We start from the raw sequence: 24,682 nt of genomic DNA, 5'->3' as shown, positions 1-24,682 counted from the left end.
ATCCTAATCACTAAAGAATACACATAAAAAAACACATTTATAAAAGAAGTAGACACGTTCTATTTCACGGTCACGCCATTCGGTCTTAAAAACGTCGGGGCTACTTACCAAGGAACAATAACTATGATCTTGCACGACATGATCCACAAGAAAGTGGAAGTCTATATAGACAACATATTCGCGGAATCTAAAGAACGACAGAGATACATTCCCAACTTGGACAAATTCTTGCAAAGAATTAGAAATTATAGGCCTCGATTAAACCCGAAAAAGTATGCGTTCGGAGTCACTACTTGTAAAATGCTAGGCTTTTTTATTATCGAAAGAGGAATTAAAAGTTGACCCCTCTAAAATCGAGGCAATTATGGCTATACCTACCCCTCGAAATGAAAGAGAAGTTTGGGGCTTCCTCGACAAAATTTAGTTCATTAGTCGGTTCATTAGCTAACTAACTCTCACATGCTATCCCCTCTTCAAGTTATTAAAAATGGATAAGAAATTTCAGTGGAAAGAAACTTGTCAACAAGTGTTTGACAAAATCAAGTACTATCTCAAGTCACCACTAGTCCTTATGTCACCAAGTCCCGACATTCCCTTAATTCTCTACCTCACAGTAACGAACTCGGCTATGGACAACCTGTTAGCTCAAGAAAATGAGAATAAACTCGAGATCGCCGTTTACTATTTGAGCAAGAGAATGACTGTATGTGAATTAAACTATTCGGCACCTAAAAAGTATGTTAGGCACTTGCATGGGTCATCAAAAGACTAAGACATTGTATGCCAGCCCACCCTATCAAGTTGGTATCCAGGTTGGATCCACTCCATTATTTGTTTCAACGAATGTTGTTATTGCTCATACTCGCTAAATGGATGATGATGATTTCTAAATACGATATTACATATAAGGTTTATAAATCTTTTAAAGGAAGCATTGTTGCGGACTTCCTAGCCAATCAACCCATCACGATCGAGCCTTCATATGAACTCGACTTTCCGGATTACTACATAATGACTGTCACTTAAGACACGTAGAAGTTAATGTTTGATGAGCTTCATCCAAGCATGACTATAGAATTGGAATTCTCTTTATATATTACATGGGAACGTATAACCCCATCTCTATTAAATTAGAATATTCTGTAACCAACAACGAGGTCGAGTATGAGTCCATGCCACTCAGGTCTCAAAATTGCATATAAATGAGGAGCTATAAAATTAGACGTAGTTGGCGGCTTTAACTTGGTTATATCCCAGGTCAACAGAATATGGCAAGTTCGAGGGGAAAATATTAAACCCTATCATACATGTTTACTCTATTTTATCGACAAGTTCGATCACATGTCTTTTGTTCACGCACCAAGAAGCCAAAATTACTTTGTCGATTCTTTGGCTACGCTAGTAGTCATGACCCAAATTCCTTTTGGAATTAAGGTCAAACCTCTGAAAATCTGGCAGAAGCAGAAGCCCAAATTCAAAATTGAAGTGATAGCCTCTATTCAAGTGCTCACCAAACCATAGTTCGATATTCTTCAAATATACATTAAGTATGGAGAATATTCGTCTCATTTCCGAGCTACGGAACAAATAGCCCTACACTAATTCCACTAACTATGCTTGGATAGCTAACAAGCTATATATACTATCTTTTGATAGTCAAAACATTCTCTGCGTCGATGGTCCCGAAGCACGATGGATCATAGAGGAAGTACACGTAGGAGTATGTGGTCCAAATATGAATGGACTAGCTCCTGCCAAGAAAATACTCCGTCTTAGGTATTATTGGAAAAATATGGAACAAGAATGTGTTAGATATATAAAAAGTTTTCACCAATGTCAAATCTATGCTGACCTAAAACACACCCCGGAATTTTTACTATATAGTATGACATCCCCATGACCATTTTCTACATGGGGAATTGATGTCATTGAAAAATTTTATCCCATGCATCAAATGGACATGAGTTCATAATTGTATGTATAGAATATTTCTCTAAATGGGTTGAGGCAGCGTCTTATAAGATTCTGAAATCTACTCAAGTGGAAAAGTTCATCTGAATCAATATCATCGCCAGATACGGGATACTTCATGCCATTATTTCAGATAACGGAAAACACTTCTATGAAAAATGTTTTATCCTTGCTCAAAGAGTTTAAAATTGAGCACCACAAATCATCGTCTTATCGACCCTAAACTAATGGCGCAGTCGAAGCAACTAACAAGAATGTTATTTGGATAATCAAAAAGATGATCGGCACATACAAGGATTGACATGAGAAGTTGTCGTTTGCCTTGTGGGGATATCGTACGACTGCTCGGACATCAATAAACGAAACTCCTTATTCTCTAGTATATGGTATGGATGTCGTACAACCTATCGAGATTGAAACCCCTACATTGAGAATCCTTCTGGAATCCCAAGTCATTGAAGAAGACTGGGTAAAATCTCGATATTACCATTTGATATTATTGGAAGACCATAGGTTGGATGCGTCATACAAAACTCAGGTTTACCAGAAATAAATGGCTGATACTTTTATTAGAAAGGTCAAGCCCAAAACCCTAAAAGAAGGTGACTTGGTGCTCACGAACCCGAGAACTATTAGACTCAATGGGCAAGTTCTAACCACGATGGGAAGGACCCTTCTTACTTAAGAAAATTCTCTCTGTATGTGCAATTCGCCTATCTATAGTTGAAGGTGAAGAGTTTATTGCTCCAAGCAATTTAGACGCATTAAAACGATATTATGTGTAATATCAACACCTACAAATGACGGCTCATAATCCAGCCTTACCAGGACTTGAAGGCTCACAATCCAGCCTTAACAAGACTATGACGACTCACAATCCACCCTTAACAGGACTATGACGACTCTGATCCATCCCTATTGGGATTAAAAACGGGTTTAGTCCCCAACCTCTAATGGAATAATTAACCTCTAGTTTTGTATAACTGCGTGTTAGGATTTGTATCTTCCAAATTCGGCCTACTTGAAATAATTTGTAAAAACGCGAGAAAGAAGAACACAAGAAGACACAAATTTATAGTGGTTCACTCAAATTGAGCTACGTCTACTTAAGCCGTCACCAGATTTCACTATGAAGAAGAAGAATGTATACAAAGTTTTTGCCTCACACTTTATCTCTCTAGAATTCTGACTAACTTTTGTAAACCCTAAATAATCACATATTTATAAGGTAAACATTCAGGTAATAAAACCTAAATAACTCTTGATCAGGCCCAAGCCCAAAACCAAATACAAACCTAATAAACTCTAATTGACAATTGTAGAGTTTATTATAAGTGTATGCTCCATAAATCAACAAATTCCACTTGGAGACTAACTTCATCATCTCTAGATCGGTAGCGGTTTTCCATCCGGTGTCATAATGAAGAAGACCGACTAAAGTTGCACACAACTTCAGTTTCTCATTTGTCACAACTTTCGTTAGCATATCAGGTAGATTCTCATTCCCGTGAATTTTCTCAAGAGCTAATACTCCATTTCCAAAGCTAACCGGTTGAAATGATAACGAACATGTATATGTTTTGTCCTTCCATGATAAACTGTTTTTTTTGCCAGATTAATGACACTCTAACTGTCGCATCGCAACACACTTCCCTTGTAGTCTTGACCCAATTCTCGCAAAATGGGTTGTAACCACATCATCTCCTTAGCAGCTTTTGTCACAACAACATTATCTGCCTCACAACTAGAAAGAGCAACAATTTTCTGCAATTTTGAAACCCAATTAATTATAGTACCTCCCAGAGTATAAATGTACCATGTTGTGCTCTTCTTACTGTTAACATCACCACCATTGTCAGCATCAACATATCCTTCAAAACTCATATTTGACATTCGAAAACACAAAGCGAGACTCGTACTTACTCTTAAGTATCATAGTATCCACTTTACTGCTTCCTAATGTTGTCTACCCGGGTTGTTCATGAATCTGCTAATAACTCCCACTATATGTGTTATGTCTGGTCTTGTACAAACCATCGCATACATAATACAACCAATGACAGAGGCATACGAAACAATGGCCATGTAATTTTTCTCCTCCTCTATTGAAGGAGACTGATCTTTAGATAGTCTGAAGTGAAAAGCTAAGGGGGTAGTGTCTGGTTTGTATCATACAAGTTAAACCTGCTAAGAAATTTCTTCACATATTCTTCTTGTGAAAGCTTGAGAACTTCTCCCTCCCTGAAAATTCTCATCCCAATGATTTGTTTTGCAGCACCCAAATCCTTTATTACAAACTTTTCAGACAACTATTTCTTGAGCTTGTTAATCTCATACAAACTTGCTCCATCAATCAACATGTCATCAACTTAGAGGAGTATAATAATGTACAATTTATCAAACCTCTTAATATAGCAGCAATGATCAACTTCACACCTCGGAAAATTGTTATTTTTCATGAAGCTATCAATTTTTTTGTACCATTGCCTTAGAGCATGTTTCAAACCATACAGGCATTTTTAAAGCTTACACACAACCTCATCTTTTTTTTTATTTCAAATCCTTCTGGTTGTCGCATGTAAATCTCTTCATCTAAATCACCATGAAGAAAAGCAATTTTGACATTCATTTGTTGAAGATGAAGGTCTTCTTTCACAACCAAACTCAAAATAGTTCTGATTGTCATCAATTTAACTATTGGAGATAAGATCTCATTGTAGTCAATACATTCTTTCTGTTGAAATCCTTTCACAACCAATATTGCATTGTACCTCATGATATTATAATGTTCTTCTTTAATCTTGAAGATCCATTTGTTGTGAATTTCTTTCTTTCCCTTTGGTAACTCGGTGAGCTCCCAATTCTGATTCAACATCAAAGAGTCCATCTCATCTTTCATCGTAGACTCCCACTTAACCGATTCATCAGATTGTATTGCTTCTTCATAGCATTCAGGTTCACCAATATCTATCAACAATATATAATTCATAGATGGAGACCACCTCTCGACTGGTTTTCGAATCCTTAATGATCTTCTCAACTATATAACCGGTGTTTGCTAATTTGCCTCTAGGGCCACATTCTCAACGATTTCATCTTCAACAACACACTGGTCTTCTTCGACAGTCGGTATATATTCAGCTGCAAATTCTCTCAAATTGACCATACTAGTCTCTTTCAACTTGGATTCACCATCTGATGTCTTCCCAATACAATCTTTGTAGAGAACCTGTTCATTGAAGATAATATTTCTGCTATGAATGATCTTCCGATTTTGATTATCCTAGAAACGATAACCAATCTCGATATCACCATAACCAATAAAAAATATTTATTAGACTTTGGATCAAGTTTGCTCCTATCACATTCATTAATATGAACATATGATAAACAATCAAACACTTTCAAATAAGAAAAGTTTATCTTTTTATTGCTCCAGACTTCTTCAGGTATTCTGAATTCAAGAGGAACAAAGGGTACCATGTTTATCAAGTAAGCAGTATTGATAACTTCTTCCAAGAAGGTTTTAGGGAGCCCTGCATGTAATCTCATGATCTTAGCACGTTCGTTCAATGTTCGATTCATCCGTTCAGCTACTCCATTCTTTTGAGGTATTCGAGGAATAGTCTTCACCATATTAATCTCATTTATATCACAATATTCTTTGAAATCTGAACTAATGTACTCTCCTTCGTTGTCGGATCTCAAGCATTTAACCTTCTAATTTGTTTCATTTTCAACAAAAGTCTTCCACTTCTTGAAAATAACAAATACTTCAAACTCGTGCTTCATAAAGTAAACTCATACTTTTCTTGTTGAATCATCTATAAAAGTCACATAGTAGTATGATCCGTCAATAAAAGAAACAGGTGCAGGTCCTCACACATCAATGTGTACCAACTCTAGCCTTTTTTCTTGAGCTTTTTTCCAATCTTTAAGAATATCACCCGTTTCTGTTTTCCAAGAATGTAGTTTTCACATAACTAATGTTCAACAGACTTCAGTTTTGGAATCTGTCCATTCTTCAAAATAATTTTCATCCTTTTTTCGCTCATATGGCCCAACCTGCAATGTCACAGCTCACCATTCTTTGAGTCATCAACTACAACAACAACTGTTTCTCTATAAGTTAAAGTCGTGTATAATGTTCCAGTTTTGTGACTCGAGAAACAACTATTGCTCCTTTAGTCACCTTCCACGCACCATTTTCACAAATAAAATTGAGACCTTCTTCATCAAGTTGTGTAACATAGATCAGATTGCGCATTAAACCTAGAATGTGTCTCACCTTATTAATCTTCCAAACAGAACCATTTGACATCTTAAATTTGATGTCCCCCATGCCAACAATATCTAGTGGCTCATCATCTGCAAGATAAAATTTTCCATAGTTTCCAACCACATAATTCTCCATTAATTCTTTGTGGGCAGTAGTGTGGAAAGACGCTCCCGAGTCCAAAACTCATGAATCTATCGGGCTATCAACAGATAGAAGTAATGCATCAATGACAATTTCTGTAACAATGTTGGCTGTATCATTTTTATCATCACTGTTTCTCTTCAGTGCTTTGCAGTTCCTCTTCAAATGACCCTGTTTACTACAATTCCAGCACTCAAATGTCCGCCCAGACATGGACTGACTCCTCCTACTTCTCGACATAGATCTGCTCTTACCTCGGTTGAAATTTCTATCATTACTTCTTCCCCTATTTTCCACATTTAGAGCCGAACCTTTGAACCTTTCACCAGAATCAATTTTACGAACCTCTTCAACAAGAATACGATCTCTAACTTCAACAAATTTCAGTTTAGCATTTCCAAATGAATTACTAATTGTTGCCTTCATAGGTTCCCAATTATTTGATAGTGATGCTAACAAAATCAGGGCACTAACTTCATCTCCAAAATCAATCTCAACAAATAGCAATTGATTCACAATTGTATTGAATTCATTCAAATGAGTAGTGGCAGTAGTACCATAAACCATTCTTAAGTAAAAAAGTCTTTTCATTAAGTGTACTTTATTGTTAGCATGTAGTTTCTCATACATATCAGAAAGAGCTTTCATTAGACCCATGGTGGTCTTCTCCTTTGCTACATTGTGAGCAACCATTTTGGCTAGTATCAATCGGACAACTCCCAAAACTTGTCTATCAAGGATTTTTCATTCAGCTTCATCCATCTTATCTGGTTTCTCACTCAAAGGAACATGAAACTTCTTTCCATATAAATAATCTTCAATCTGCATTCTCCAGAAGGTATAATCTGTCTCATCGAATCCAACCAGCTATGAATGTTACTTTGTATAAGACCTCTCCAAAGCCATATATGTTGATATGAACCATAGGTAATTATTATGACTCATAAAGCTCTATTTTAATAGGCATCAATATAGGTCATTATCATAACTTATTCCCTCACAATGATTGTTATCACCATTCTCCAAAGTAAGTCCTATCTTATTATAGACATCCATTGAAGTCATTATTATGACTAATCTCCAACGACAAATTCCATCTTTTGATGGACATAATGTGATTATTGTCATTATTCCCCAGGAGGATCCTATTTGTTGATAGATATCTAAAAAAGTCTTACATGTAGTGGATAAGACTACTCCCCAGCATCATAAGACTATTGTGATAGTCTATCCTAACAAGATTCGATCATGAATGATCGTGTGGCAATCCGACCTATAAATCATTGTTATGATTCATTCCAATCATTTGTTGTCATCAATGTTTTATCCTTCAACTTATTATACATTATGGTACAAATGTCGAAAATACCCAAAAATAAAATAAGTAAACATAATTTTTATTATGTTGTCAAAAATATTTTTCTATATTAAATTGGTGAAGAAAAACACAAAAATGGTGAAAATTCGATTTCAAATAACTCTTTTATTAAAAATATAAACTGATAATCCTATGTGACATAAATTATGTTTAAACTTTGCAATAGGATCCGTAGCCATCAGATGACCGACCAGAACGACTGGGCTTCATCCAATACACCAGGACGTTCCACGCATCCGGTTGTAACCAAGGAAGCACGCCCGGGTCACACCGGATCAATAAATGGGACGCTAACCCCGTTAGCCCAAATGCTCGATCACTAACGGACCGCCAATGGAATGCAACGGTGCGTTTCATATTAAATGAAACAACGTTATTTTGTTCGTCTTTTCCGATCGACATGATTAACACCGAAGGCTCGCGATCGACGCCAACTATCCTTCTTAAAATCATATCTCCTTTGTTTCTCAATCTTATCCCTCCATTCTTTCACCAACATGCACGTCTCTTCCTTGCCATCATTATCCTAAGGCTTGAATTCAATACTTATCCTAGAACTAGGCTTCCAAGGATGAAATAGAAACGGAGAAGAAGAACTTCATAAGAAAAATCGAAGTTGAATTCGACTATGAAATCGACCCAGCTCAAGTATAAATAGTCTATATGTATTCTTCTTCAAATCCATTGAACATAATACCAATATTACATCCTTCTTAAAGAATTTCAAAGAACTCTGATGACTTTATTTTTGAAGAAATCGTTCCGGTGATTTAAGTTTCGATTTAGGGCTCGTGAAATCTTCCTATAGATCATTATAGTATTCTCTAATCACTAGTAAGCTTCCAGATCATTTGTAATTCAAATTAGGATTCAAATTGTATTTTTCCAAGTTTGATCAGGCTGATCTTATTTATGGCTCAATTTTGTTCTTTCTATAGTCGAAATCAATCCTAGATAAACTTTCTGTCGAAAGAGATTCCATCAATTCAACCTTAATCAAAAAACTCAAATTTGATTTGAAAATCTAAAAATTTCAAATTTAATGTTCTTGAGCTTTTAAGCTTGAATTTTGATTCAATTAGTTGCCCAACATGTTTTTAAACATGTTGGGATGATTTCCAAATCATAAAACAAACATTCCGATCATGTTTGATCCAACTAAAATTTAAAAAAATGAGTTTGAATTTCAGTTTTAAAACTTGTTACAGAGCTTGATTGATGTTCTTATTTTGGTTGTGTTCGACTATAAACCTCATTTGAAAGTTGTTGGAATAAGAATTAGGCCATAAGATGACATAAATCAAAGTTCCCAAATTTTGCCCTAGAAATCGGGTTGAGAAATCGATCGTCTTAGAGCTCGATTGATCGATTCTAGGATTATGGATTATGATCCTTACATCCATATAAATGTTTTCATGATATGTTTCAAAAGATACAAACTTGCAATCTTCATACCAATTCTCGGTCCTGACCGAGACCAAGAAATGGTGTTCTTGAGCAAGAACCGAGAAATCCGATCGAGGATTTTCACATAGGTTTGAGAGGTCTGGCCTGGGATCAAGACTTCCAAGACCCACGACCGAGAAATCTAGATCTGGGACCAAGCAATCCGAGTTCAGAATTGAGCCTCCCGAACCTCAAGGCCGAACCCTCTAGCCCTCTAATCGAGTATCTCGAGCTCCAATCCAGACCACCCTCGGTCTAAACCGAGCCCATCCGGTCCCAGGCCGGTAAAACGGACCCAAGACCTAGGTCTCCGATCCTAGAGGCCTGTTTGGTTCCACTTTTTAAAATTCAAAATTATTTTTGTTATTTTGAAACTCAATCCATTTTCAAATAATCTCAAAAGATCAGAAAATGATTTCAAAATATTTTTAGGATATTTTCCAAACAAATATTTTGACTAAGGCCTAGTTTGGAATTTAATTTTAAATTCTAATACGTTTCTGATATTTTTCAAGTATTGTACTTAATCTTATATAACTGTAATCGTAGGTACGCATTTCTAAATAATTTTGTACAATTATTTACATAATTTAGATTTATCCTTGTTTAGGACTCCCGAACTATTTATTAAAGAAAATAAATATTATAAATAAAATTTGTGATAGCCAAACTTTTACTTTAAAAATAAAACTGTTTCAACGGGCGCGGAAGACATAGCGCGAAAACTCTTTCCCGAGCGTAACCAAATGGGAGCAAGTATGGGCAAGACTAGTCAACGGGCGAAGGCGAGTCAACCCGATGCTGGCCTGGTCAACTCGCGTGGAAGACCAACAAACGACCTCGGATGGAAAATTTAACGGTATGCTCTTACCTCCAACTAAACACTACATCACTAACGGTGCGATGCGTTCCTAGTTTCATCTTCTTCAACTTGCCAGATGATCAATAGAAGAAATCAACATAAACTTCAAAGAAATTAAAAGTTGAAAATTTGCTAGAGTGCCAAAATGTTCATTTCATATACCAATTTGACAACAAGAAGACCAGGAGCATGATGAAATCTCGGGGATAAACTAGCCTAAATCGAAAAAGCTTAAAATGAAATCAAATTTTTAAAAACACTAAGTCGTTGTTATGGATCTGCTCTTGCTAAAAAAAATAGAGGCTTGATAATGATTTTATAATGATTTAACATTGTTTAGTAGGAATTCTAGGTAAATCAATCCAAGTTTGATGATCATTTGAAATTTTCAAAAAATTGAAGAACTTGTTGATTTTTGATTGGGATAGGCTTAAGTTATTCTAGGCTAAGATTAAATGGTCTAGATAAGTTCTAATCAACTCTAGGGAGGTTTAGGAAATAGTTCAAGGAATTTGAGGCAAAATTGCATTAATTCCGGACCTATAATCGAAAGTAGGAAAGAATTGTGAATGTTTGGAAATTATTTTCTCCAATGACTTACCGATGAAGGGATGTAGACAATGTCTTGGTGTCTTAAATGTTGAGATGACAGATGAAGAATTGAAGCTAGGTATTTGCTAGGTTTTAAATATGTTGTTTCAGATTTTGTGTTATACTATGTATCACTTTCACAAAAATTGGTTCTATTTATATGTTAAAAGTCAAAAATCTAGATATTAAATTGCCTAACCATTTACAAAAATAAAACTCTCATTAGAGAAGATCCAACGATAATGAAGAATCTCTACCAACAAGCAACGCCGGAAAATGTACATCTCCAAACTCGAGAAATGATTGACAACACAATCCGGTTTCGGAAGAATCTCTACCAACAAGCAACGCCTGAAAATGTTCATCTCCAGACTCGAGAAATGATTAACAACACAATCGGATCAAAAACCAAACAAACGTAACATCAACTCACATCCACAAGATTACAACAATATGATAGAATATATAAACATGCTACATTTTGCTATTTTTCTAACGTGGAACAAACTCAAGAACTTGATTTTATTCTAGAAACTAACCCATTCAATTTTATTCCTGAATTCTTATTTCTATTCATATAATTGAAAGATCTGCATAGTCCAAATTATAATAAAAAAATGATTAATTTTTATGTTCTTTATATTCTTTTACATATTTCAGATGTGACAATTTGTCCCAACAACTTAATTGTTCATTGTTGGAAATGAATAGCGAGGAGGGTGAGGATGTTTATGAAAAAGTTCGCAAAGATTAAATCTTTTATTAATAGGAAAGTTATTGGAGTTATGGAATCAACAATTCAACTTCTATCAATCAAACAATTGATGATCGATACAAGAGAATAGGACTTCTAACCCTATGTGTACCATCAAACCAGATTAAAGAACAAGAAACATGATCTTGATTTAACCATCGTCCACTAACAGTAACCGTAAAAGATTTTTTCTCATTCAGATTAGTGAAAGAGAGAACTTTTGGCTCCACATTAACATGAACCATGTTATTCTTCGTATTGATTTTTACCTGATATGTGGAGTTTGGTTGTCCAACATTTGTTACAGTTCTTGAAAATTTAATAGTGAAGTTTGAGTTCTGAAGCACCAATGATGTCATTGCTGGATAATTGAGATCTTTTGGAGACATTCCGGTCCCATTTGTACACTTTGTTTTTCCTTTGAACATAGTTGTCAACTTATCTCCTTCGGAACCTAAGCCACAAAACATTTTGAAATAGTCTTCTATGTATGTCTCATACACAAGTCCAGGATTTACTGCTTTCACTGGATCTATGTATCCTGCCCCATAACCAAGTTCAGCATCTAAATTGTAGTTGAAGTTCATGTCCCGAGCTATAATAAAGCAGTCAAACAAACATAATTATTCATGAATCAATTCGATCTTTCCTTACATGCAAATTAAATTAATTGAATTATTAATACCAGTAGTCATAAGAGAAGATTTTATTGCCGAGGCAGACCAATCAAGATGTTTTGATTTCACATAAGCAACTGCACCAGCAACATGTGGACACGACATAGAAGTTCCAGTCATGAATGTGTAATTAGTCTTAAATGTTTTAGAATTTGAGAAGTAGAATGAAGGATTATGTGATGGAAGAAATGCCGCTAAAATATTTGTTCCAGGTGCACTTATATCAGGCTGCAAACCATGAAAAATTAACATATAAAATGTTAAAATTGAAGAGATGTATAAATGACAAAAAAAAAAAAAAAAAAACAGATCTAGTGATATCTAATACTATATACATATATATACCTTAAAAATTTGTGGTAAAATTGTGTTGGGTCCTTTGCTGGAATAATAAGCTACTGCAGGAGCTTGATTTGGAAGAATCTCACTTTTCATTATGCGTGCTGAATGAATTGTTTTGGATTTGAGGTAAGATTTAACATAATTAAAGTCATTGTCATTCAGTATCGCGGTGGGTAGAGGAACGATTCTAGAACCATATATCATTGTTTCACCCATTCGAAGAATAACACCACTTGCACCAACACTTTCTGCGGTTGAGAAGACATCTAAGCTTGAAGAATCAGCAATATCGCAAACCATGATGTTTCCTTTTACCAAATGAGGATCTACGCATTGAAGTGTGCATTGCCTGATTTTCAATTTTAAAATAGAAATGTGAGAAGTATATAAAACTTTTTATACATGAGAGACAGTTAGAAATATTTACTCTGCATTTGATTCATCACAAAGAGAACTCAAACTTCTACCATATACTAATTTCTTGTAGTTACTCATCTCGAAAGCATTCACCGATGTGCTCTATTCAAAATCAAAGACACAATAGTCAAAATATATTAGTCATAATTTATTATGAATGTATATTGTTATGATTAAAATTGTGGAATAAAGGAATTGTTTTTACTTTCAATTTACCAATTATAGTATAAGTCATGATCTAAAAAGTATTTATAAAAAAAAGTATATATATACTAACCATGAGTGTGCGATCATTTTCAAGGACAAGTTTGTTGTTGATTGATCTGTCTGCACTAGCTCCCACTGTGAATACCCATGGTGCAATACTGTCTGTTGATCCAAGTCCTGAAATTCCATTGTTTCCTGCTGCATTTACTGTTAAAATGTTTTTCTCCATTGCATGAAACGAGCCAATGGAAACAACATCATCACTAATGTTTTGAGTAAACTTGGAAGAAATTGAGATAGTAATAATGTCAACATTATCGGCAATGGCATCATCAAATCCGGCCAATATATCATGGTCAAAACATGTTGTAAATCTACACACTTTGTATGTAGCTAGCCTTGATGATGAGACACCTCCTCTAGCAGTTCCATTTGCTATTCCAAAAAAATTGGCGTTTTCCACTTCCCTTCCAACCGCGGTAGAGGCTGTGTGAGTCCCATGACCATCTAAATCTTCTGCCGAGACATCTTCAGAGTTGTAGAATCTTGCTCCAATCAACTTTCTGTGACAGAATATTACAAATACTTAGATATAATGCAAAAAACTTATATTACAATGACAAAATTCTAGAAAAGAAGAGTTCACATACTTATTGCAAGTGAAGTTTTTTCCACCATGACATGCCCCTTTCCATTTTTTTGGAATAGGGCCTAAACCATGGTCAAAGAAACTATGTGACTCGGGTAGCACACCGCTATCAAGGTGTCCAATTATGATATCACCCTCAACGACTGGATTACGAGAAACTTGCAAAGACAAGCCAATGTAATCCCAAGAACTTGTGGTCTGAGTTTGGGATTCACGACTCATGAAAATAGAGACAACACCTTTCATGGCTGTATAGAAGATACATAGATAATTTACAAATTACAATGATTAAACGTATATATTATTGATGTCCTCGATTTTTTATTTAAAGATTTGTAGATAAAATACTTACTTTTAAGCCTGGATACTTCGTGTGAGCTAAGATTTGCAACAAAACCATTAAAACTTCTTGTATAACTTCTCATTAGTGTCTTCTCGATCATACTATTACATTTAAGATAAATATAAAACTGAATGTCAATAATAACAAAACTAAAAATGAGATGTCACTTGTAAGTTGTAACATTCTTGATTTTATTTTATGTAATCTCTTACATAGTGTAGGTTAGAGCTCATGTTCCTAATGCTTAAAATTGAAGTCTAATTCAGGTTCTGACTTGCTCTATAATATTATTGTTGAAATTTTCACCATAACCTTGTCATAATAAAAATAACATTAAAGGTGTAAACAAATAAACTTCTTACATCTTGTTATGGCCTAATGTTTGCAACAAGCTAACATGGTGGTGTCGAGCTAAGTACTCCCCTTCCGGAAGACTTCCCATATAAACTATGTGCACCTACAAAATTACAAAAGATTCTTGTCATCTTGTAAGAAAAACCTAGGTACAAATATCTTTCATAATAGAATAAAATATACCCATATTAATAGTTTCATGAACAGAAGTCATGTTATGGTGAGAAAGTGTTAATTAATTGATGTGTACAAATTGTGTATAATAAAACTGTGCATACCTTTCTTTGTTCATCAACTGATTCAAAAGAGATCCCAATTATTGATGAAATAAACATGACAAAGAGAATGTATAACAAATGAACAGCATTGGAACTTGTCATGTAGAACTCTCTATTTTTCTGTCTGTAATAGAATATTTGATTGTATGACAATTTTATAAATAATCAAATTGTTTGTAGCAGTATGTAGAAATACTATTATGTGCTTTTATTTCCTTAATTACAAAAGATTTTGGAAATCCCTATTATTAACTTTATTATCATTTTCATTTAATAACATAATTTTAAATTTTTAGAAAAAAATCTCAAATCATTAAATTATAGGAAAATATAATAATTACATTTACTATATTCCAATGTTAATCGAAAAAAAGGAAAAGGCCAATTTAATTCATTAATTAAGAAATCTCAAAGTGAGATTCTTGTTTAATATATTCCTTTCATGTTTAAAAACATTTTAAATTTAAATGAAAATTCATGAATAAATATATTTTGTATTGTTTTGAAAATTAACAAAATAACATTTCAACTATGCCGGTAACTAATATTGTAACAAACTTTCAAATTCGATAGAAAAATTAGGTAAGTTATCTACCCGAATGTATATTATAAATTGTAGCAATATAGTTAATTTGTATTAAAATTTATAAATCTATTCGGAACTTTATTGGCAATTTCTGCCTTAAATTTAATTTAGAATACTCAATATATTTATAATATATTTATAATATATTTATGCAACTTTGTTTGTAATTTTCATTTAAAAAATAAAGGTAAATTTATGTAATTGATCTACACCCTCCTCACAATGCTTAGATGTCATGCTTTTATTTTTCACACTACCTCAATATATTAGGCGCAATATCACAATATATAACTTTTTTATAATTTTACAATAAAATTAACTATCACTTCTACACCATTATTTGTAAAATTTTATATAGTATTTATTTATAATTTTACATTAAATTTGTAAAATCTTCGAGAACTTTTTAATATAATTTAAAAAACTAATATCTTTTTATTAAAAATGTCTATATATATTAAAAATGAAAAAAATTGTTTAAACACACCGACGGTAAAAAAAAAATACTAAATAGGTTATCGAGCTCGCAAGTCCTCGAGAAGAACGATTAACTCCCCGACATACTCTATTGACTTTTTGGAACGAATATAAAAAAGAATCATAATAATAGTATTGAAAGTTCGACGATTTCTCTCAAACCAGTTAGTCCACCAAAATATAATTGAGATGGTAACCCAGATATGTAGATATGTCATCTCAGTCGCATCAATTCAAACTTCTAACAACTACTCAATGACTCGGGCATCACCTAATTAATCATAGTGAGTAAAAGTAAGTGAGTTTTTTTATTAACTTTTTCGTGACACATACGACAACAACTAATCATAATACAATCATTTTTCATGCATATATCATCCGCATTAATTCCACCATGAAGCTTCATCCAAATAATGAAAAGTTGATTTTTTTTTCAATTTTCAAAATATTTCATACCTCTTTTTTTTTTTTTTGCCCTAAGTTCGTTTCAGGACCTTCAATTCCACTGACAAACAATTTTGGCTTCAAATTTTCAACTTATTTTAAATAAATTTAAACACTTTAGTCCCCTTCAATTTCTATGTCATTCAATTGACCCATAGACTTCTTAAAATCCAATTTTGACCTTAAACTTTCAATTTTAGTCCTTAGATTTTTTGATCAAGTCCAGATTGACCAATGGACTTCCTTTAGGTTCAATTTTGGCCACAAATTTTCAATTTTGAATTATTTATAATATTTTCAACATATTTCAGCCCTAAACTATTCGCTTACGTCCACATCGACCCTCAAACTTCATTTAGGTTCGATTTTGACCTTGAAGTTTCAAATTTCAACATTGCAAAAAAATTCTTATATAGGCTTGTTTGGTTTCACTTAACACCAAATAACCTCTTTTCATATATTAGAGCCTCTAAATTATTTTTAAAAAAACCTCAAAAATTATAGGATGGTCAAAAAAAATTATCTTTTACAATAATAAAAACTTTCCATCATTTTTAGGGCATATTTGGAAAGTATATATATATCAGTGAGAGCTCATATTTTGAGTTCTACATTCCCAAAATCAATAAATTTATTTAGTAGGTTTATAAAAATATTTTTCGCCTCTACAAAAATTTCAGAACTTTTGGAGCATGTTTGAAAAAAACGCTTTTTTTAGTAGTGTCATAATTAGGGTTCTATAACTTCGAAAATTATGACCTCAATTAAAATATGCTTCTAAAATTATTCCTTACATGCCTACAAATTTAGAATTTTTTTAACACTTTCAAAAAATTGTCTGATTTTTATAATATTATAAACGGGGCTCTAATACTCCGAAATTCTCAATGAGAATTTTCTTACACTCATGGACTTCTTTTCTCTTCATGTTTGGGACGCGTTTGTGGCTCTTTTATCTTAACCTTGTTTAAACTTAATAGACGCCTAAAGTCATCTCTAAGCAATGAATAGGGCTAGCCCCTTTTATTTAGACGCAAGTTAGGATAATCACAAGAGAAAAAGAGTTATGAAATCAAAACGCATGTATAATAATCCTGCCAAACATGAATATGGCCAACTATTTTCGAGTAGAGATTGTCCATTGTGGACAGACGTGTGGGACATAACGATGATGGTCATTTCTCACACATAACCAATCATCGGATCCTTAAAATGAATATTCTATTTTTCTTTCATATGTTTCCTTAAGAAATAAACTTAGGTGGATACTCTTGAAGTCAATATATTAGTATATATGTATGTACTAATCTAAAACCTATACGGGCCAAATAAAAGGATCATGGTATATAACTCTATTTTCGGTTCCTCGTCTTTAAGACAAGACAACTTCCGTAAGGATAGTCTTTTTGTCTACTTTTTATGAGATTAAATATGAATGTAAGTAAAGGGGTTCTATAACATAACATTCATGTAAAACTTTTTCTTAAAACAATACCTGAGGTCGAGCCTGCCATTAAAGTCCTTCGTTGCGTTCCCTCTAAAGGAAGAGAACACAAAATGATAGGTAAAGCATGGGACTTAGACCAACTTTTGGATCATATGACTCACCCTTAAAGACAGGGCATTTAGAATGAGAAAAAACAAGTTTTGAAGAAAAGGAAATCGTTAACCGTAAAAAACACATCTAGGGCTATGTCCCTATTATTTTCTAGTCGATTATTTGGTTGGAGAGAATTTTCAAAACCTTCAACAATCTCAAATGTCCATTGGGAATCCTTGATAATGTTATTATCTTGACATTATATGGGGCTCGATATGGGAAGCCGATAGATTTTGTCGGGAATTTAATTGCCTTTTTGAAGATCTTCGCTAAGGATGACAATTATAATCCTCCCACAGATTTTGATTTGAATTGCCTCGTTATAGGTGATTTTTTCTCAATTTGACTGGTAGTTGACTAGAAATGAGGTGATGATGGTATTTGTGTTCCCCGTCCTAACTCTATCACGATTTCACTCAAATTCTGCTATAAACCTTAATAAACACAATTAAATATATAAATCACCATTATATTTATTTAGTTTTCACATTTTATAAGAGTTGTAAGGTTATTTCATTATAATAATATAAATTTTCATATATAATAATATAAAATATTAAAAAATTCATTTATATAATTTTATCAAAGAATTTTTTATTTTGTTTTAAAGAATATTGTATAACGGTGCCCTGCGGGGATTTTCTGAAATCGAATGGGGCGGAGATGGTAACTGTATTTTCTACCGCCCTGATCCACCCTATTGTCATCCATAATCTTCGCACTTATTAATGGTTAATTTATTTGTTTGATTTTCCTTACATATTGTTCTTAAACGACTATATATTTCATAATACTATCGCAGGAATCGTTTAAAAAAAAAACTAATACTATGAAATTGAAAAGCTTACAAAATAAATAAATAAGTCATTAAGTTATGAGGTGAATATAAAGTGGTAATAATTCTTTATAGATGTTTATGAGAAAAATTACAAACTATGGAAGAATAGAATGATGTTAGTTGTCTAAAATGGGCAAACAAAGGCCACAAATATTTTATTTAAAAAATGCAAAATGATGGACTACTCTACCCCTCTAAACTCTAAAGAGATCTTTTCGCAAATAGTGTTGAGGTCAACCAAAAGGTCACAAATTTGATTCCTACTAGTAGTTCTTTGAATGAAAGTGGAGAACCATGACGGTATGTGATCTTGTTAATTCTCCTTAAGAAAACGTAATAGTGTTGAACACAACTAGATGAAAATATCAAGAAGGCAGAAAAACAAATAAGAACAAAAGCTCCGCAGTAGAGTAAAATTTGTGTCCAAGAGATATAAAGTTTTAAAACCTGATTAAGAAGGATAATTTGTTTTGAAAATTACGGTGGATTAATCTCCTTGTATTCAGGAACAGACCTAGAAATCGGAAATGGGGTGGGCTTGAAAAAAAATATGGTAGGCTTAAATATATAACGATAAATTTTGGGATAAAACAAGTGAAAAAAAGTGATTTTTTAAAAAAAATATATAAGGGGAAATATCACATTTGTACAGTAAAAAAAAATCGAGGTGAGCCAAACCCCTACATAAATCTGTCGCATATTGACCTGGCAAAAATTTTTTAATTAAAAAAGGTGAGAATCTTTTTTATGTTGCTTTTAAAAAAAAAATCATTCATACATGTTATATATAAAGGCCTAAAAAACAAAACAAAAAATCCAAAAAGGTTTTTTTTTAAAGTCTTTCAATGTTTATAAAGACTAATTCAACTTATAATATGTATGGAGGTTTTCACCATGAATTTGAGACATTCAGACATTGGTAAATGTATAAATGAATGAGATGGTTTTGTCCTTAATTTATTTTAACGATGACAGTGGATAAATTAGAGAGAAAATAAAGAGGGAAAATAATATTTTTTCAGCTAATCAGATTTTATTACAATCATTCTCTTTCTCAATTTTTCTTTCAAATTCCTCTTCTTATCATTTCTCAAAACAAGTTATGAATTATTATATATAATACTTTTTTCTATAGGCAACAATCATACACATTGATAATTTATATTTTATCTCGTTATTATTTGAATAACTTAATTAATTTGACATTTTTTTGGGTTTATTTGTAGTGTCAATATTATGTGCATCATACAAATCTAGCCTAGTAATTATTAAAAATTAAAAAATATATATATAACCAATAAAGTTTATTTATGATATGTCGATCACATCTTTTATAATTAGGAAAGTTATTGGAGTTTGAAATCAACTTCTATCAATTAAACAATTGATGATCGATACAAGAAAATAGGACTTCTAACCCTATGTGTACCATCAGACCAGATTAAAGAACAAGAAACATGATCTTGATTTAACCATTTTCCACTAACTGTTACTATAAAAGATTTTCTCTCATTCAGATTAGTGAAAGAGAGAACGTTTGGCTCCACATTAACATCAACCATGTTATTCTCCATATTGATTTTTACCTGATATGTGGAGTTTGGAAGTCCAACATTTGTTACAACTCTTGAGAATGTAATAGTGAAATTTGAGTTCTCAAACACGGATGATGTCATTGCTGGGTAATTGAGATCTTTTGGAGACATTCCGGTCCCATTTGTACACTTTGTTTTTCCTTTAAACATCATTGTCAACTTATCTCCTTCGGAACCTAAACCACAAAACATTTTAAAGTAGTCTTCTATGTATGTCTCGTACACGAGTCCAGCATTTACGGCTTCCACTGGATCTAGGTATCCTGCCCCGTAACCAAGTTCAGCATCTAAATTGTAATCGAAGTTCATGTCCCGAGCTATAATCAAATAAACATAATTAATCATAAATCAATTCGATGTTCTTTGCATGCAAATTGAATTAATTGAAATATTAATTTATTACCAGTAGTCATAATAGAGGATTTGATAGCAGAAGCAGACCAATTAGGTTGTTTTGATTTCACATAAGCAACTGCACCAGCAACATGTGGACACGACATAGAAGTTCCACTCATGAATGTGTAATTAGTCTTGAATGTTTTAGAATTTGATATGTAGAATGAAGGATTCTTTGATGGAAGAAATGCCGCTAAAATATTTGTTCCAGGTGCACTTATATCAGGCTGCAAACCATGAAAAATTTATACAAAATATTAAAATTAAAGAGAGTTATAAAAGACAAAATAAAAAAAAAAACAGATCTAGTGATATTTAATACTATATATTTACCTTAAAAATTTGTGGTAAAATTGTGTTGGGTCCTTTGCTGGAAAAATAAGCTACCGTAGGAGCTTGATTTGGAAGAATCTCACTTTTCATTATGCGTGCTGAATGAACTTTTTTGGATTTAAGGTAAGATTTAACATAATTAAAGTCATCGTCATTCAGTATCGCGGTGGGTAGTGGAACGATTCTAGGACCATGTATTATTGATTCACCCATTCGAAGAATAACACCACTTGCACCAACACTTTCCGCGGTTGAGAAGACATCTAAGCTTGTAGCATCACCAATATCACAAACCATGATGTTTCCTTTTACCAAAAGAGGATCTATGCATTCAAATATGCATTGCCTGATTTTCAATTTTAAAATAGAAATGTGAGAAGTATATAAAACTTTTTATTCATTTAAAACAATTAGTTCAAGAATTAAATAGTTGAATTTGTATTTTGGGTGATTTATAATATAAATATATATACATTAGAGAGAGTTAGAAATATTTACTCTGCAATTGATTCATCACAAAGAGAACTCAAACTTGTACCATATACTAATTTCTTGTAGTTTCTCATGTCGAAAGCATTCACCGATGTGCTCTATTCAAAATCATAGACACAATAGTCAAAATATATTAGTCTTAATTTATTATGAATATATATTGTTATATTGAAAATTGAGGTATAAAGGAATTGTTGTTACTTTCAGTTTACCAATTATAAATATATATACTTACCATGAGTGTGCGGTCATTTTGAAGGACAAGTTTGTTGTTGATTAATCTATCTGCACTAGCTCCCACTGTGAATACCCATGGTGCAATACTGACTGTTGTTCCAAGTCCTGACATTCCATTGTTTCCCGCAGAATTTACTGTTAAAATGTTTTTCTCCATTGCATGAAACGAGCCAATGGCAACAACACTATCACTAATGTTTTGAGAAAACTCAGAGTTAATTGAGATAGTGATAATGTCAACATTATCGGCAATGGCATCATCAAATCCGGCCAATATATCATGGTCAAGACATGTTGTAAATCTACACACTTTGTATGTAGCTAGCCTTGATGATGAGACACCTCCTCTAGTAGTTCCATTTGCTATTCCAAAAAAATTGGCCTTTTCCACTTCCCTTCCAACCGCGGTAGAGGCTGTGTGAGTCCCATGACCATCTAAATCTACTGCTGAGTCATCGTCAAAGTTGTAGAATCTTGCTCCAATCAACTTTCTGTGACAATATTACAAATTCTTAGATATAATGCAAAAGCTTATATTACAAAACAAAATTCTAGATATAGATCACATACTTATTGCAAGTGAAGTTTTTTCCACCAAGACATGAACCTTTCCATTTTTGAGGAATAGGGCCTAAACCTTGGTCAGAGAAACTATGTGACTCGGGTAGCACACCGCTATCAAGGTGTCCAATTATGATGTCACTCTCAACAACTGGATTTCGAGAAACTTGTAAGGATAAGCCAATGTAATCCCAAGAACGCGTGGTCTGAGTTTGGGATTGACGACTCATGAAAACAGAGACAACACCTTTCATGGCTGTATACAGGATACAAAGATAATTTACGAGTTACAATGATTAAATATATGTATTATTGATGTTAGACTCGATTTTTAGTTAAAGATTTTGTAGATAAATACTTACTTTTAAGTTTTGATACTTCGTGTGAGTTTAGATTTGCAACAAAGCCATTAAAACTTCTTGTATAACTTCTTATTAATGTATTCTCCACCGTACTATTACATTTAAAATACATATAAAAATTGAATGTCAATAATAATAAAACTAAAATAAGATGCCAATGGTAGTAACATTCTTGATTTTTTTTTATCTAATCTTTTACATTGTTATTGTTTAGAGCTCACTATTTGTTTTATAATTACCTAATGCTTAAAATTTAAGACTAATTTAGGTTCTAACTTGCATTAATATTATTGGAAATTTTCACCATAACCTTGTCATAATTAAAAAGGACAATAATGGTGTAAACAAATAAACTACTTACATTTTGTTATGGCCTAATGTTTGCAACAAGTTAACATGGTGGTCTCGAGCTAAGTACTCCCCTTTTGGAAGACTTCCCATATAAACGATGTGCACCTAAAAATTTACAAAAAGATTTTTTCATATTTGTAAGAAAAATCAGTGTACAAATATCTTTCAAATTGGCATAATAGAATAAAATATATCCATATTAATAGTTTCATGAACAAAAGTGATATGGTGAGAAAATGTTTATTAATTGATCATGTGTACAAATTGTGTATAATAAAACTGTGCATACCTTTCTTTGTTCATCAACTGATTCAAAAGAGATCCCAATTATTGATGAAATAAACATGACAAAGAGAATGAATAACAAATGAACAGCATTGGATCTTGTCATGTAGAACTCTCTATTTTTCTGTCTGTAATAGAATATTTGATTGTATGACAATTTTATAAATAATCAAATTGTTTGTAGCAGTATGTAGAAATACTATTATGTGCTTTTATTTCCTTAATTACAAAAGATTTTGGAAATCCCTATTATTAACTTTATTATTATTTTCATTTAATAACATAATTTTAAATTTTTAGAAAAAAATCTCAAATCATTAAATTATAGAAAAATATAATAATTACATTTAAACTACATTCCAATGTTAATCGAAAAAAAGGAAAAGGCCAATTTAATTCATTAATTAAGAAATCTCAAAGTGAGATTCTTATTTAATATATTCCTTTCATGTTTAAAAACATTTTAAATTTAAATGAAAATTCATGAATAAATATATTTTGTATTGTTTTGAAAATTAACAAAATAACATTTCAATTATGCCGGTAACTAATATTGTAACAAACTTTCAAATTCAATAGAAAGATTAGGTAAGTTATCTACCGAATGTATATTATAAATTGTCGCAATATAGTTAATTTTTATTAAAATTTATAAATCTATTCACAACTTTATTGGCAATTTCTGCCTTAAATTTAATTTAGAATACTCAATATATTTACAGTATATTTATGCAACTTTGTTTGTAATTATCATTTAAAAAATAAAGGTAAATTTATGTAATTGATCTACACCCTCCTCACAATGCTTAGATGTCATGCTTTTATTTTTCACACTACCTCAATATATTAGGCGCAATATCACAATATATAACTTTTTTATAATTTTACAATAAAATTAACTATCACTTCTACACCATTATTTGTAAAATTTTATATAATATTTATTTATAATTTTACATTAAATTTGTAAAATCTTCGAGAAGTTTTTAATATAATTTAAAAAACTAATATAACTTTTTATTAAAAAGGTCTATATATATTAAAAATGAAAAAAATTGTTTAAACACGCCGACGGTAAAAAAATACTAAATAGGTTATCGAGTTCGCAAATCCTCGAGAAGAACGATTAACTCCCCGACATACTCTATTGACTTTTTGGAACGAATATCAAAAAGAATCATAATAATAGTATTGAAAGTTCGACGATTTCTCTCCAACCAGTTAGTCCACCAAAATAGAATTGAGATGGTAACCCAGATATATAGGTATACCATCTCAGCCGCATCAATTCAAACTTCTAACAATTACAAAAGATTCTTGTCATCTTGTAAGAAAAACCTGGGTACAAATATCTTTCATAATAGAATAAAATATACCCATATTAATAGTTTCATGAACAGAAGTCATGTTATGGTGAGAAAGTGTTAATTAATTGA

The 24,682-nt window shown here is 32.4% G+C and overlaps 2 protein-coding genes across 2 annotated transcripts; both read right to left on the bottom strand.

Moving 5' to 3' along the window:
• Window positions 1-10,890: 10,890 nt before the first annotated feature.
• On the bottom strand, window positions 10,891-14,791 carry LOC124943801 (subtilisin-like protease SBT4.3). Its single transcript, XM_047484273.1, has 10 exons — window positions 14,690-14,791; window positions 14,420-14,514; window positions 14,067-14,158; window positions 13,716-13,962; window positions 13,136-13,628; window positions 12,869-12,960; window positions 12,445-12,790; window positions 12,108-12,327; window positions 11,692-12,017; window positions 10,891-11,019 (listed from the first exon to the last, which is right to left on the bottom strand). The coding sequence occupies exons 1-10, from the start codon at window positions 14,789-14,791 to the stop codon at window positions 10,891-10,893; spliced, it is 2,142 nt and encodes a 713-aa protein (XP_047340229.1).
• Window positions 14,792-20,010: 5,219 nt separating this feature from the next.
• On the bottom strand, window positions 20,011-23,352 carry LOC124943800 (subtilisin-like protease SBT4.3). The gene is made up of 9 exons (XM_047484272.1): window positions 23,251-23,352; window positions 22,972-23,066; window positions 22,611-22,702; window positions 22,258-22,504; window positions 21,686-22,178; window positions 21,457-21,548; window positions 21,013-21,304; window positions 20,633-20,852; window positions 20,011-20,546 (listed from the first exon to the last, which is right to left on the bottom strand). Exons 1-9 carry the CDS (start codon window positions 23,350-23,352, stop codon window positions 20,011-20,013), a joined length of 2,169 nt encoding a protein of 722 aa, XP_047340228.1.
• Between the last annotated feature and the right edge of the window lie 1,330 nt (window positions 23,353-24,682).

This window comes from Impatiens glandulifera, chromosome 6, assembly GCF_907164915.1.
Source record: "Impatiens glandulifera chromosome 6, dImpGla2.1, whole genome shotgun sequence".
Classification (NCBI taxonomy): domain Eukaryota; kingdom Viridiplantae; phylum Streptophyta; class Magnoliopsida; order Ericales; family Balsaminaceae; genus Impatiens; species Impatiens glandulifera.
The sequence above is the reverse complement of the archived record's forward strand: the minus strand, read 5'-3'. Positions and strand labels throughout refer to the sequence as shown.